The 17,424-nt window shown below is 32.2% G+C and overlaps 1 protein-coding gene across 5 annotated transcripts in view; it reads left to right on the forward strand.

Moving 5' to 3' along the window:
- Positions 1-17,424, forward strand: part of LOC148618760 (BAI1-associated protein 3-like) — an 87,769-nt gene that overhangs the window by 29,868 nt on the left and 40,477 nt on the right. For 4 of the 5 annotated variants that reach the window (XM_088577946.1, XM_088577947.1, XM_088577944.1 and 1 more), the window contains one exon: positions 9,759-9,846. In XM_088577946.1, the coding sequence (XP_088434072.1) occupies positions 9,759-9,846 (88 nt within the window). Of the gene's footprint in view, positions 1-9,287; positions 9,314-9,758; positions 9,847-17,424 lie in introns of those variants that run through there. The other variant, XM_088577948.1, reaches the window with a different exon arrangement.

The raw sequence follows: 17,424 nt of genomic DNA on the forward strand, positions 1-17,424 counted from the left end.
ATGTATTATTTACCATGGAAATATTTCCAACTTAATAATTGTGTAAAAATATGTTGTTTGTCGATTTCTTTGCTCATATTGTATCATATATTGATCTTGTCTATTAGAAATCAAATATAGTGGATAATGTGAAATACTGAACTAATCATATAAGAACTACCTATCCAGACATAAAGGGTCAATATTGCTTATTAGCTAACGTCAGTATATGTATAATTACAGCAGTTGATAAAATCACATCAGTAGAGATGTGGTTTTAAGTGTATTTCGGTAGGACATTGGGGATAACTCATCCTTTGTAGATCAACGATAGAATATTATAACATTAAAAATTTGAGATTCAGCTACAGCCCAGTTGCAGCTTTTTTGCATTAGTCTTGCAAAAGTATGTAATTGCAAATATAATGTATGTAATAGATGGTTGAAAGCATTACAGTGGAAAAAATATCACATTTATTGTCTTTGTAGTCCATATTTAGATTATACAAATTGATATTATTTTAATAGCTGACCACTACTAGATTAAAATTTCAGATGATAAAAGTTTTCATACCGATAGTTGTCGGATGTTTAGTTGACATGCTAAGTAAGGGGTATTTCGTCACTTCATGTAGTTTTATAAGTGGGGAACAAAATGTATGGAACTAATCTATTTAAGGAAACTTTAAAAATAATAATGTAAAATAAAGTAAATTTGGGGCTACCAAAGAGAACAGAAGGAAACATTGCATCAACAAATTAAACCGTCGACATGAAACAGAAATAGCAAAGGCAACTCGGATCACTTTCTTCTGTTGTTTAGATCGAGGTTGAATTCACAGGGAATTTATGCACTGCATACTAAGAAACATGTGATATTGACCACCGAAAGTGCTATTCAAAATTTCATTTTGCAAAAAGGTGGAATATAAAGTAGAAAAAAATCGCCTATGAAATTTGAAGACATTCATCATCATCAATTTAAGAAACTACAACAAATTTGGTAACTCGTGCTAAACAATACACTTGACATAAGGAAAGCTGAACTTAAAGTACAGCTTATGTTTAAAATTGGAGATTGAATTTAAATCAAAACATGTGACATCTGTATTTTATGTATCAGTGATAAGAAAAAACAAATTACAGTTTGTTCTTATTTGCGCCTCACTTGAGGAAGGAAAGACACATGCCAAAGTTTTATGTATAAGTTTTTTTGGCCAACGCATGACCAAGGATGATTTTTAACACAGCTATCAATATGTCTATAATATTGGTTCCCTTAAGGATGGTTCCCTTATTGTGCTATTAAAAGTAACATTACTTGATGCTGGAGAAAGTTAAAGTAAGAAAGTGCTGAAGTAAAGATAATATTGTTTGTCGTTTAAGAGAAGCTGTTTTATTCAGTTTGTTTGCCTGAACTGACCTCTGAACTGACCTCTGAACTGGCCTTTTTGAAGAGTGTATAGAAAGATTTAGCCGTATTTAATTTACTACTACCATAAAATATGATGGTAAGAATAAACAAAAATGGAATGATAGTATAGGTTGTACTTCAAACAGACCTCCCACTCGTTGTGTTTCTCGTCATTCTTTTTTTCTAAATTTCTCAAATTGTGAATATAATCAAAAGTGCATAAACTTTTAAACCATGAAAAATGAAACGCATCATGTGGCAGCCTATACAACTTTGTTAATGGAACCATATTGTCTCTACTATATCAATTATCCCGAGGACATGATGTCTAATGTTGATCGTTTTATGTCAAATGAAGTGATATTTTAATCAATCTTACAGTGGTTCTACATGCAGGAAAACTTTGGAGATCAAATTCAACAAATGTAATTACAATGACCTTTGATGATAACACAGCTCCTTCTTAGGAAGCGGGAATATATTGTTTGTTGCAGCTCTTAGTAGGGGATTAGTTTTCGACTCGCCACTATAATTGTGTAAGTGGTATGAATGAATTATTGATAACCAATGTATAAAAAAAAACTATTGTATATTTCATTACAAATATCATTGCGTGCATGTGAAATTTTGTACTATGCTAACGATATAAAACAATAAAAACAGACACAAAACAAAACGAAACAAAAACAAAAACAAAAACAAAAACAAACAAACAAACAAAGAAACAAAGAAACAAAACAAAACAAAACAAAACAAAACACAAGCCTCTTACATTTATTTTTTTTGTGTATTTTGTATGGGAAATAATTCTGTTCGTATAGTAATGTTATTGTCAGTAGTGCATATATTTAGTTTATAGGCCATAATCCCAAATTAACGAATTCAAGAACATATGGAAATCGCACCTAAGAAATTTTGTATAGCAAATACTCAATTTAAACGCGCTATCATGTCGTTGCATAAAATATCCAAGCTATTACACCAGTATGCTTATAGCTTTGAATGACAAATGGGGAAATACTGCCTTTTTTTTTCATTACACCCATTTACTTTGTTACTAAGAATTAAATATTTCATGAAACAATTGGTTCTTTTAATTCAGACATACGTGTAATGCATTTTTTGACTGATCTTCATTATAGCGATAAAATACTGAGCAATTAAAGATTTACTCCGTATTGACATAATTCAATTGGCAATAATTGTTTATTCATGGTAAGACAAACTAAAGTTGGTTACATTTTAATTTAGAGTGAGGCTGGAAACATACGTTACTAGTTTATGCCTAAATATAACCTATGACAAATGTATTACATGTAAATCAGCAATGAGTATTAGATAAACGTTTGGTGTGTTTTGATTTTTATTAAAGACCTTCCATCTTCCATTTGGCATTGGTTAGATGTCACTGCATAGGTCTAAAAATGGTCATTTTATATATTAGTAGCATGATTTTTAATCCAAATATTGAAATTCACTCTAGAAACCCCCCCTCCCCGACGAATTTGTCAAAATAATCTGATTGAATGTATAATTGATAGCATTTAAGTTAGAGAAAGGTAATGTACTTTGAAAAGAATGTTTAAATAATGTAAACAAAGGAAATGCTTTCACCCAAACGTACTGTATTTATAGTTGCATCATTCGTTGATAGAATGCTCAATCTAATATGCCTATGCGACAGTCAGTTTGTTAGAACAATTGATCAGAATACAATATCAGTGCATTAGTTCTTTGATTTGCTTGAGTTTTATCCATATAGAGCGAAGATCAGAACTGATATAGCAGTTGCCAGAGCCTATATATATATATATAAAACATGTTAGCATCTGCAATTATTTCTCACAGTAAAAAATAGTTCCTTTGGCATACTCCCTTCAGGTTCAAATGCAGACTGACTGAGGATTTTTTAACGTCTTTGACTAACCTGTTGGGTCTAGCAAGTACGGCACTTAGGTCACATTTATAGGCATTTCTGATGTATCAAGTTACATCGCATCTACCCAAAAGAACTTGAGATAAAGGATACTACAGACACTGTGAAGTATCTTGACCTACACTTTAAAATCGATGGTAAAGGAAAACTATTGACCAAACCTTACGACAAAGGTGATGACTTTTCATTCAGAATTGTCAACTTTGCTTTCATCTGTGGCAACAGATCCCTTTGGCTCCTGCATATGGAGTGTTCATATCACAACTCATACGTTATGCCAGAGCTTGCCGAAACTACCCAGACTTTTTGTATCGCGCTAGAACTTTAACAAATAGGCTTCTGGAACAGGGAAATTTTATAGTCGTCATCATGAACTGGTGGATCGTCATGGTGTATCCATCTGCACCATGAAAACTGATTTATTCAATGGGTCATAGTTTTCCTTTCCTCGTTTGTCTACCCCGGACTTGACTTTTATGAGCAACTCAACGGGTGTTTCTAGAAAAGCAGAGGACGCACCTGGTGCACCTGGTCCATGCTCCCAGTTTTAGTGGAGTCCGAGTTGCTCATTTGCTTTTGTTACTTTGTATGTATGATTTTAGTTACTTTATGTTCTTTGTTGTGTATGTCTGTTTTCCATGTCTGGTCTTTGTCCCTAGATTACATTCTTTTGATTACCGCTATAACCTTGGTTCCCTTGATTATTCTTTTAAATCTCTGTTACTTACACAAATAAACATAACTAAAACAAAAACAAAAACAAAAAAAAAACCAAAAAATCAAAACAAAACAAACAAACAAAACAAAACAAACAAACAAATGAAACAAAACTTACCGCGAACTAAACATGCTGATTAATTTGGTTTGAATTAAAAACGATCCAAATATTGAAATATTGACTTCTAACATTTTACCGGTACCTATATTTTACCGGTACCTATATTTTTCTATGGATTATCTCTAATAAACCAGTTGTTCACTGTCGATATATTCATGTTGTCTACATATGATTTAGTTAAGATGTATAATAATCAATCTGAAGTTTAGCTAAAAATAAAAACACTACGAGATTAATACAGTTATCTATCATAGAAAGGATATATAAAGAGGAATGAGCGGTCTTCAAATTCGGACGGATCCAACTATCAAATTAGAAATAGAAAATAATAGAAATAAAGAGGGTTCGAGGTTACATTATTTGCCCCTCAGGTTTTGTCAAATTTGAAGATAAGCCAACCACCAAAACTACCCAGATGTATCACTCAACGTATCGTGCATTTATTATAATGAAACTTTTCTCTGTATTAGACCGATTTGTAGGAAAGGAACGTTCTATTATTTACATTTGTATTCATATCTCTATTACCGAAAGCAAAAGCTAAACATTGGACGTTAAATTTATAAGAAATCTCAATTTTAATAGATTTTAGTACGGTTACCGCCTCGTGAAATCGGAAGCCCGGGGGTGTCAAATAATAATAAGACTGCCCTTAGACTTTTGCATAGGAAATTTTAATATGATAATGCGATTTTCTCAGGATGGATGTCAATCTGTGGTCTGATGATATTAATTTTTGATAACTTTTGTAATTAACTTTGGTGTTTATATAAATATACCTGTCTCTGGTACTAGGTGCCCAAAAACTAACGCTTTTACATGACTTTAAGTGTCTCTGCGACAATTTGTAGCACTTGAGCAATATAGCTTATGAAATGAGAAATTTGTTAAGAGGTGCATGTATCTAAGGACAGGATTCATTTCAAAGCTTGTGACTTAAGTTTGAATACTATTGAAATAAGGTTTCGATAAAATGAATTTCGACTTAAAAAGGCACAGTAGTAGTTTGTAGTTATATTATGTGGTATGTCAAAAAGTTCAGTGTTCGTTCATTTAGGTATTCCTGATTATTACGCAAACTGTCGTGAATATTGAATTAGATTGAATGTCATTCGGAATCAGAATGATGAGTTTAAATCAGAGTTCAATATTAACCATTTACCACTACAGGCTTGTGTTTAGATACGTTTGAAGTTGACCCTCGTTCTCTCCTTTTATCTTATACCATATTATTGCAAATTTACGATTATTTGAGACGTAAAAATTCAAATGATCGATATAAATTGATCAGTACATGAGTACTTTGATTTATAACTGGCATTGATCTAGGGATTTACTGTTGAAACAAGACAACGCACAGAAGTTGTAAGCTGTTAACTTGACAGTTTGAAAGATCTCAACTATCATTGAGTGATCCAAACTACCATTCAATTGGAATTGCGTCATATTATATAAATAAAAGAACCAAAATAGATGTTTACGTCAGACAGTGCCAATTTTTCAGACAAGTTGTCCCTAGCGTCTTATTAGGCTTTGTCTTTCAGTATGTTATTTTGTTTATTTGATTAAGTAAGTACAATATAAGAAACTAACATAAAAGGTGTCTGTTGAAACGTTCTGGTTTACGAAAATGTACCTTAAATCACTGCGATCTTTTATGATTACTTTTAAATTGAAATCTTATACACGATAGATTTATTTTCTATAGAAATAAGTCTTTCTTGTTTTTTGTGTGTTCGATATAGTCCTTGACTATAGTAATTCCTTTTAGCTTAAATTGTATTTTTTACAATAATATTTTGAACTCGTGGGTAGCTATGGTGGTGTATCCGTCTGCACCGAGGGAACCAATTTATTCAATGTGTCATCATTCCTTTCCTCTTTCGTCTACCCTGGACTTGACATTTTGTGAGTAGCTCCGCGGGTGTTTCTAGGAAAGCAGAGGACGCTTACCCTACCGTTGCACCTGGTCAATGCTCCCAGTTTTAAGTGGAATCCGAGTTGCTCATTTACTTATGTTGCTTTTGTATGTATTTCTTTTTGTTATTTTATGTTCTTTTTTTTGTATGTGTCTATTTTCCATGTCTGGTCTTTGTCTCGGGATTACATTCTTCTGATTTCCGCTAGAATCTTGGTGCCTTTCATATCTTTTTGACCTATACCTTTCCTTTGTAATGTGATTAGGTAGTAGTTTATTAATTATGTCAATTATTGTAACCTATTATTTTTAAATAATACTTTTATTCCAGTATTTATTAAAATATAAAATAAACGGGTGTCAATTTCTGTTTTAATTTCAGGGTTAATTCAAGTGATAAACATTTTTGGTCTGTTATGATATTCGTATTTTTAGTGTACTTTTATGTTGTTTAACTTGTTCTTTGTCTTTTTTTCAACATTCATATATCCCCGAGTATCGACTCGTTTGTCCCTTTTATGTTGCTAGTTCTTTATGCTACTCTTAATTTAATGATCCATGGGGTTTAACGCCCGAGCAGCAATATTTCAGCATTATTCAGACGATGAACATGAAATGGATAATAAAATGAACATGAAATGATGATGTAATAAAAAAGGGATGAGACACAAGGGCAACAGGGTCGACAAATTTAGATTGCAACTAGAAAATGGGAGGGATGGGTAAGGTCGGGCAATTTAGCCTCCTGTGGCGGAGCGCAAAGGTTCCTACTCCTATCGAATACCACAGCAGGGTTCTTTAACGTGCGAGGAACGTGGCATCTTCCCAACACGGTGCATCACTACGGTTTGCGGTCAGGTTTTCCGTATAGCCTGACAACCCCAGCATGTAACATGTCAGGGGTACCTAAATTCCACCACCTGGGGCACACATCCCAGTTGCTCTGTGGGCAGAGCGCTTAGCCCCCGGCTAGGTTTCTGAGCACTATTTAGTCGCCTTTTACGACAAGCTTAGCGCTGCTGCAGGCCTATTCTTTTGACACCCGGACCTGCACGGGACTACTCTTAATTGAAGAAAAAAATCTTTTGTTATATTTTGGAAAACTGTTGAAACCTGATTTATCCAACGGGTCATAGTTTTCCTTTCCTCATTTGTCTACCCTGGATTTCACTTTTTATGAGCAACTCGGCGGGTTTCTAGAAAAGCAGAGGACGCTTACCCTACCGGTGCACCTGGTCCATGCTCCCAGTTTTTAGTGGAGTCCGAGTTGTTCATTTGCTTTTGTTACTTTGTATGTATGATTTTAGTTACTTTATGTTCTTTGTTGTGTATGTCTGTTTTCTATGTCTGGTCTTTGTCCCTAGATTACATTCGTTTGATTACCGCTATAACCGCTTGGTTCCCTTGATTACTCTTTTGTTATGCAGTGGGTTATGCTCAAGAAGTTGTGAAATGATTATAATGGGCAAGCTAGGTAGTCATGAACTGAATCATAATTTACATACGTATCAAACACTTTAAACCAAAAGTGATATATATCATAGCTAAGAAACGAAGTTAATTGGAATATTTTGATTGACTGCTTGTTGTTTTTCTATTTTGATATGAGACAGGATAAACATCTGAGAATACCAATGTCGTCATATGTCCGGGAAGACCTAAGCTTAGAATGACTTGTCTGTGGGCCATGTTTTTTCCTTATTTTATACTTCCGTATATTTAAGATTTACAATACAGTCTTTATGAAAACATCAATCCACTTTATTGACAAAGCAACCAAAGACATGTTTGTAAGTCATGATGTCGTTCATTGCTTACATTATACACACCGCTTTTAATTTGTTCAAGTAACATCACGGCTGTATAAACTACTTTTCGTATCCAGGCCCTTTTGGTTACACCCAGTAAGATCGGACATGAAAACAGAGTTTCTGAATTTAAATAAGGTCTACATAAACGTTTTCGGGAAGAATGTACGAAATAAGTTTACTCTGCATTCAGTTTGTTTTTTCATTCAGAACTATTTGGTTATGTCGGATTTCACGAAATCCTTAAGAGTTCTGCAGGATGCAACTTACGTTTCTAAAGTGATATATTAAATACGTATTTATGACAGTTGTGAGAAAGTTGTCTTCTATTATTCACAAGATAGATTTTAAAAAAATACGCTTTATTTTGTAATATATTATGTAGTTATAAGTGATTTAAAAAAAAGAAATATCAAATTAAACTTTTCAACTCTGCAAAAGCAACACGACAACTATCGGTTTAGTTTGTTTAAAGATACACTAATACTCTTTATAAATAATCTCCACCCTATATTTGCGAGGTTTTATCATTTTACATACATACACATTTTTCAGTAACCATATTAACGTAAGAATACGTGCACGAATTTATCAGAGTCCTATAATGACTTTATAATAGGTTCCGTATTTATAAACGGGATTTTATTAAAAAAACTGAACTTGTGAACTCTGTGTTTGAATAAATTTGTTTTTTGGGGTTTAACGTCCGAGCAGCAATATTTCAACTATATTCAGACGAATTTGAATAAGCAAATGCATCCCAACAGAGGACGCTGTTACTGTTATATTTGTTTACGTTTAAAGCAGCATTGCATGATTGTGGCAGATGTTTCTATAGTGAGTCAATATCAACACAACAGAATCATCACTGAACGATGAAATGACTAATGAAGTTTATTATCACAAAAACAAATATTTCGAATAGTATTATGGTTAACATTAAGTTTTGAATAACGTAAAAATTATACTTGACAATGAAAGAAAATTGCTGCTTGTAATTCATAAATTGGTACATCTCTTGTATATAGATACAGCAGGTTCCTGTAAGTTTTATAGTATTCTACAGAGAATTAAAATTGATTATACCTTAGGTTCAAAAGAAACCACTATAAATTAGATATTGATAACTTGGAAGGATCTTGCACAGTATTTAAAATGTTGGGTTTCCGGATCGATGCCAGTATTGTTTTGGGTTTATGATGTTAAGGAATAATGTTCGGATAGCAACGTTTATGTCATTTTAAAGATGAAATCTTTTAGTTATTGCATGCAAGCCAATCATTCGACTGATCGATTAGTCGGTCATTAAATATAAATACAAAATAACTCGTGACACAGCAGAATAGCGAGGTATAGAACATTTCAAATTACTAGCATTGATTCAAGCGAGAAGAGTTTTATGAATATTGATGATAAAGATGTAAACTATACCAGTATTTATATATTCTTGGTTACAAATTTCCTTCTGTCCATTAGCTACCAAAAGAGATAATTTACAAATAACATATAGCCTTTGATAAGAAAACTAGTGTTGGATAGTATATATTGTTGACATCTTTTTTAATCAGTAACCAATTCCAATTTACCTGTGGAAACGGCAAACTGGTGATATTTCTATCTTAATCGGACTTTCCATGACGGTGTCTGTGTTGCATTAAACAATCCTCTGTTGACAGGAGATCAGTTTATAAGAATAACGTTGCCGTAAAATTTTAGAAAATTTGGACGATAAAACATGTAATATTAATGAATGAATGACGCTGAATTATAAGCGCTCGAAAACAATTACACAACTAGGAAATGTTACTTCTAAGTAAGACCTTTGGGATGGCAAAGGCTAAAAAAGGGAATTCTTTCTATTCTAGAGTACACGAATCTGACGGAAATTTCTTTGAGAGTTTCACTGCATTGTCGTGGAGACAACAAAACAAACGACTGAGAGCTCATTCGGAGGTAAGATATAATTTGATGGAGACAGCTTTAAGGGTGACTTTGCTTAACAAATTATTCCAAACGAAGCTTTAAAACAATCGAATAAACATTTGTATTTGAAAAATCTGAATAAAAGCCTTAATTTTCAGCTGTCATATATCAGACGTATTACCAAAACAAAAACAAAATTCAAGAAAGATAATCAAAGATTTAATTGAAATTTTTCAAAATTTACTAATTTGGAGATTTACATTGTATTATTGAACTATTTTTACTAAGATACGAAGTTCTGTTATTAGAATCAATTCCCCCAAAATGAAATGGGTTGTTCAAACCCTTCGAATGAAGTGAATCCTCTTTTGGGTAAATTTTACATTTTATTTTATAGTTCATAGCATTTCTTTAATAACTTAATTTAGCAAACCCGGTACGTGTACTAACTCAGGGAATTACTTCATTTTCAATATTAAAATAATTTACATATATTATACATTGTTCCCTGCAGAAACTGTTTGGTCATATTCGTTTTTTTTACATTCATTTCAATTTAAAACCGAACCTTCCGGACAAATAATTATTATTCATGCTATTTTCAGCTGAATGTATTTGTTGACAATGAATTGATGTTCTTGGGGTATAATCATTAAACTAACCTAAACGTTAGGAAACTATGTCCTATCAGTAATATATGTTGAAAGTTTATTTTAACCAATAACAACCATTCCTGGCTACAAATTGATACATGCAAAAAAAAGATAAATAAATAAAAAGACAAGGAAACAAAACAATAATGATTATGTAAAAGAAAATGTTTACATAATACAGATAAACTGGATTCCTTAACTACTCAAGAATACATACAAACAACGCCACATAGCTGGATCTGCAAAATGTACCGCAAAAGCTCTTTCAAAACTTTAAACTTCTATACTCACAGCTACCCAAAGAGGGTCTCCAGTGTTACCACAACACCTTTAACTCCCGTAGTGGTATTAATTCAATGTGGATCCTGTAAAATTCGAAGGATCTTCTGGAAATTCCCTTTTTTACTTTGTATGTATTATTTTGGTTAATTTATGTTCTTTGTTATGTGTGTGTGTGTTTTCCAGGTCTGATCTTTGTCCCTGGATTACATTGTTTTTATTTCCGCTAGAATTTTGGTTCCCTTGATTAGTCTTACATATAGCCCTAGAAAATAAACACCCTTCGTCTGAAAAGAAACGCCATGAAATTGTAATATAGCTCGGAAATGAAGCATTTGCTAAGTGATTACAATGTACAAGAATCTTCACTGGTAGCCACATAAACTAGTTGATTTATTACTCCAAATTAAAAAAATCTACAATTAAATGAATATTCAATGCATTTTTTATTAAATAATATTTCTTTTTCTTTGTAAATTTATTTGTACATTTTAAATATTATGTTTCATTTTTATAAGTACATTAAATTATCAATTATGGAGCAGTATATTCTACATTATGAAAACAAGGCTGTACTCAATGTAGGAAATATCGACTGATATGCACAGCAATTTTAAAGTAAACATACATCGTGTAATATCTGGTCAAATAATTACATGAAAATATTTGCTAAACGGTGTCACTAATCACATTGAAAGAAATAAGAAGTTTTCATCCTTTATTAAAAGACGGAACACATTTGAGATATACAGTTTCATTTAGCCACCTTATTTATCGTTTACCGTGTTTTGCTTTGGTACTTAAGATATTTGTTATAATTTTGTGCTTACATGTTGTATTTCATAGTCATTCATATCTTTTATTTTTCAACAATCAAATGCGATTTTATTTGAATTTATCACCATTGTGTCGGATTTGTCTCGTATTACTAATCTAAAAATTTTTTATTCTTTGACAAGACATCCAATGACAAAGAATATAGTATGAATTTTGCATGAGTTCAGTTTATGGTCTTGAAATATCATAAGTTCTTTTTTTACATAAAATAAATGCCTTATATGATGTGTTTGACGATAGAAATGCAACATAAGGAAGAAGTATGCATTACAAACCTTCATCGTATCTTGTGTTTTATTGGGGTACCCACCTTCTTTGCTTTCATAATATGAATAAAACATATTAATCAAGCAGCCATATACAACTGAATGTAAGGAACTCCAACAAGTATTATGTTCAGGTACACGTACAGAACTGCCTTTGTTGAACTATTATACTCGGTGTGAAACATTTACAGTCATGAAGAGTTGTTATATATACCTATCGATGACATTCTTTACACGTTTAAGATAAAATTGTATATTTTTCAAAACTTTTTTTTAACAAATATATGAACTTACTTTGTGCTTATTTTTTAATCATTGAACACGATGTTGCATGTCAATTTTGGTATTACTGGAAAACAGTTTAAGCATTAAGAATTACATCCTTTATGTACTTTATTGTATAGTAAAACATTAATATGTCATTATCTTCTGTGGCACCAGTTTATACTCTCCTGATATGGTCTTCATTTTGGTGTAAACCCTTGAAAGACATTTCTATTTTGGATTAATGTAAATAAGATCTGCTGAATGTTATAAAAATCGAATAAATGCTTTTTCTTCCTTTCAATAGTAATGATTGAAAATAAACGGGCACACACCATTGCGGACAATCTGCTTACTTGACAAAACTCTCGATGTTAAGATTATATTACGGAAGATACCTTAGAAGCATATGACATAAGGCCGTAATAAGGCAGTAATTGAACTTTCTATCTTAATATAAATTGATCTTATTATTTATTCTATCTTAGTGTCAAACCCTACGTAGCATTACTTTTTTACATCTCCTTTTGGCAGATAATCTATTGAAAGGGAAACATATATGGGTTTTAACTCATTCAGTAATCTTTCGTCAAATTATAACCTATAAAACATTTGTAATCACTATGACGTCAGAAAACCAAATCAATATGTATTCTCAGTGATTTATAGTCAACTTGAATTAAAAAGACAACATAAATGATAATAATGAAACACAAGTTTGGTTTTTGTTCATCTATTATGTTTTAAGCTCTAGAAAACGTTTAACCCAACTGTTGATCAAGTTAAATCATGCACTAACTGTATAACCTTATCATTTATTAGTTTAAGGTTTCATATTTCGTCAATATATTTGAAAGGAAATAACAAATAAATGTTCATGATTATTTGCAAAATCTGATATAATTTAATTTGATACCGAAACGTTTGATTTAGTTCTATACGTGAACAATTTCCCCTTGGATCATAGAAACAAATCGAGCGTTAATGACCTTAATTATTTCAGTGTAGTACAGTTCGTCCACCATGTCAAAGACTATATCATTGATACTATCGTGGTATCCTTGTTGCTTTTTGGTATTTTTAATATAATTTACAAACAACAAGAAGTGTCAAAGTGTCAATCTGATAACACATTGTTATAGAGAATATCAGAATACTTCCGACGTTTTGAGTAGAATACAAATTGTCGTTTGATAATAAAACGACAAAAGGTATAATGCATGTAACAAAAAAAAAAAGAAAACAACTTATTTTTCTTATACCTGAAACGAGGAAACGACAAATGTTAAATTTGTTAAACTTATATATAAACGTATTGTTTTAATGAGTTGGAAATTTGGGTATGTATCATGTGAACTTCCCTTTATATTAAATGATTTTTATTCTAGAAAGAATAAGTAAATGATTATTATTATGTATTGGACTTAGAAGAAAGCAATTATACTGAAAAATGGTGATTTTTATTTCATTTAAACGCTCGTCAGTGTTAAGAAAATTATAAAAAATGCATTTCCAGAAATAGAAAAAAATCATAAAGCATAAAGAAATAAAGTTTAAATGCTGTTGAAAGCATTGAATAATATAATTTCAGAGAAAGATGTGTTCTCTTCTAGTCATTAGTAACATTTGACAGAACAGATATAAGTACACATCTTGTCCATACGATTTTTTTTTCATATGCTACGAAAAACAATGCAACCAAAATACAAAATATCAAGATGTCCAACAGATTTTGTCTTTTTTTCAAAATGTATCCAACTTGAATACCTATAACGTAAATGTTTCGAATGACAATTATGAAGATCTAAATAAGTGATTTAGGATAAGTAAGACGGTTTGCGGCCTGGAAAAGGGAGGGAAAAACTGACAAATAAAAACCCAATGTAATGTCATTCTACTCTGTAGAAATTAAGTTTTTTAAGAGTATATTCGTAAAAAAGTTCGTATACAGTGCAAACTTGAGGCCTGGATATCAAAACCACGATTAAGAGCAAGCAAAGTGGATCTGCGTAAACATGATTAATGAACTACACTAGGGAAAATTAAAAGAATGTTATTCGGTGACAAAACCATACAAGGAAAACAGACACACACACAACAAGGAACATGAAATAACCATAATAATACATTAAAAGTAACAAAAGTCAACGAGCTACTAGGAATCCACTAAAACCTGGGAGCATGGACCAGGTGCACCGGTAGGGTAAACGTCCTCTGTTTTTCTTGAAACACCCGCCGATATGATCAGAAGTCAAGTCCAGGGTTGACGAAAGAGCAAAGGGCTACAACACGTAAAGCAAATCAGTTTTCATGGTGCAGATGGATAACGATCCACGAATTCATGATGAAGACCATAAAACGTCTGTAGTGATGACGTAAATCTTGTAGCAACATAACCCTGTTCCAGAAGCCTTGTTGTAAGAAGTTAAACGATTTGAAAACTGCATACGCAGGTGGTGAACGAATGTTGCCACAGATTCAAGGAATATTGCAAATGCGGAATGAAAAGTAATCCCGTTTTTCGTTAATTTAGTCAATAATTTTTCCTTTACCATCGATCAAGTGTAGATCAAGATATGGGGCTGACTTCACAGTGTCTGTAGTATCCTTTATCTCAAGTTCTTTGGGATAGATGCGCTATATCAAATCCCCAAAACTAGGATTGTTTTACGATTATACATCATCGTAAAAGCGGAAAATAAGATCTAGCTCAATGATATTCCTTCTTTTGGATCAGATTAGCTACAAAATCAGCCTGATGAGAGTGAAAGAATAGTTCAGCAAGGAGAATTGCTGAATCCCTTGGAATGCCGACTGTTCGTTGAAAAACGCGTTCGCTACACTGGACATATGTTCTCGATCACAAATTCTAGCATTTTCGTCGGTATATTTGGAAGATGATTTGGAATTATTATTTACAAAGTATGAGGAATCTCTACCAGGAACTACATATTTGTATGTAGATGTATCGTCTTTTATAGAGTAACAACGATGTTTGTGATACGTTGAGCTGATTTCCTTTTTGTGATGTAAGGTAACCTTAGACCTCCGCCATACTCGTCACTTTCATTCGCTGAACACACACCAAGAGACAGAATTAAATACATTTCTAAAGTCGCAGTGTTCACACGTGGTCCTACATTTTACAACATATACACTAAATCATTGTGTAGGTGACATGCACGTGGTAATACATGTTTTGTATTTTTATATCTACTATAAGAACTTATATTTTTCGACAAAAAGTCACCGACGTCCGTTTATTATGTTTTATTTAATAGGAATATAAATTTTGATGTTCCTTCACTTTATTGGAATGAAGTGAAATGTATTGATAGCTAATACACCTCCGCATGATAACCGTGAAATAGTCCATGAGTTGGGTGTCCCCACTCATCAACCATGTTGGATACATGGATAATTAAAACAATATTACCCAACATGTCTATTGTACACCATGTTGAGGTGTTTTTTTCCTGGGTAGGGTGGCAATTTATCACCTTACTTGACTTGGGAATGTTCATATATTTATAAGTTGGGCACATTTGACAGCAAAGTTTTCTTGAAGGTATTACAAACACTTTTTTTGGTTCGATTTTGAAAATTTAATTTTTATTGGTATCTTTATTAGATTCGTAAAGAAATCTATGCCTGCGTATTTCGACCAGATTTTGGATATTTCCAAAGTTTGTTTTATAATGGGCCAATGGGGCGCAAGCCAAACAAATTATTATTTTTTTGGTCTGATTTTGAAGACCCTTGTTTTATTGGATTCCTCGTGAAAAACCATGCCTTTGTACTACGATCAAATTTCAGATATATCAAAGTTTTTGAGTAACAAAGGGTCGAAGGGGCCATACCCATTTTTTTTTTAATTTTTGGTCTGATTTTTGTTTTTTATTGGATTTCTTATGAAAGTCTTTGACTTTGATTTTTCAATTATATTTCAGATATCTTTAAGGGTTTTTAGTTATAATTGACCGAACTTGGTCAAACCTGATAAATAAAGCTTTATTTTTTGGTCCAAGTTTGGAAATTTTTTATATAGATTTCTCGTGAAAATCTTTGCCTGGGTTTTCTATCAAATTACATCTTTTCGGTGTTTTAGGAAAAGGGATCCAAGGCAAAGGTCCTTCTTTGACTAGCACCCTTCAATCAGATTTTTTCACCTTTCATTGAATTTCGATATGTGTGCTATGTTGTGTCCAAAGCCGTTGTTGTCCATAATGAACTTTAAGTCACTTTGAATAAGTGTGTCGAAAACTAATACTGTGCCCAGACTTGCCTCAAAATAACAGAGTTCAAAATCGTGTCATGCTGCGTTTCGCGAAGCTGTTATTCATTTCAATGCATAACATTTGATAGTTTATCAATCGGTTACAAAAATACGAAAAAACTAGAGTTCTGTTTTAAAGTTTGTAATGTAGCAGAGATCACCATTTACAATATAGTGATCGACAGCAACACCATATTATTATTTTCTACGAACTATTTTATTAGTTTAAATCTTCTCTAAATTCGTTTAGAAAAGGTTCTTCGTTTTAAAGTGCATTTGGGAAAAAATATTTCGATTATAACATGGTGCACATTATGAGAAAGTGATGAAATCTTAAGCTTTCTAATTCCGTATCTTTTATACGATGATCTTATTGTAATTAGCCTTTCTGTTTCAATAAATGTCATTTGCGTAGTTCCGGATGCATTATAACATGATTTTTGATTTTACAAGCCTAAACTATCAATGCAGTTAATTTGCGTAATTTAGTTAACGTTTCCATGACATCAGTGTTATTTCTTCTTTATCATGGAGATGCATTCTGTAATTTAATTTAAAATATCACTTCCTGTCGGTGTTTTAGAGTTGTTGTTGTTGTTGTTGTTGTTGTGGTTGTTGTTGTTTTTTTGTTTTTTGTTTTTGTTACTTTCTATTTGTAATATTAAGTAATTTTTTAACTAAGATCATGCCAATTTATAATAGGGGGTATGTTTAATCTTTAGTAGGCTGACGTTGGCTAGAGAGGCCCTCTGTATTAGTTCGATGTCTTCCTAAGTTATTGTAGACTAGAACAACTTCTTTGTAGGTAAAGTCGTTCCATTTCTTTAAATTACGTAAAACACTATTCATGGAACAGCCGAGATGTTATTTCCTGACACAATGAATAAAATAAGCACTTGCAAACATAGTAATTGTTTTAAAAATAAAAAAGGATTGTTGAAATTCAGGAAGTGCAGTCAAAACTTTTTCAAATATTTAAGTTTTGATGAAAAGGTACGAAACTATTTACATTATGTATAACAATTTGTTTTTC

The sequence above is a fragment of the Perna viridis genome, chromosome 4 (genome assembly GCF_037379345.1).
Source record: "Perna viridis isolate PV_CMFRI_1.1 ecotype Kerala chromosome 4, ASM3737934v1, whole genome shotgun sequence".
Taxonomy (NCBI): Eukaryota; Metazoa; Mollusca; class Bivalvia; order Mytilida; family Mytilidae; genus Perna; species Perna viridis.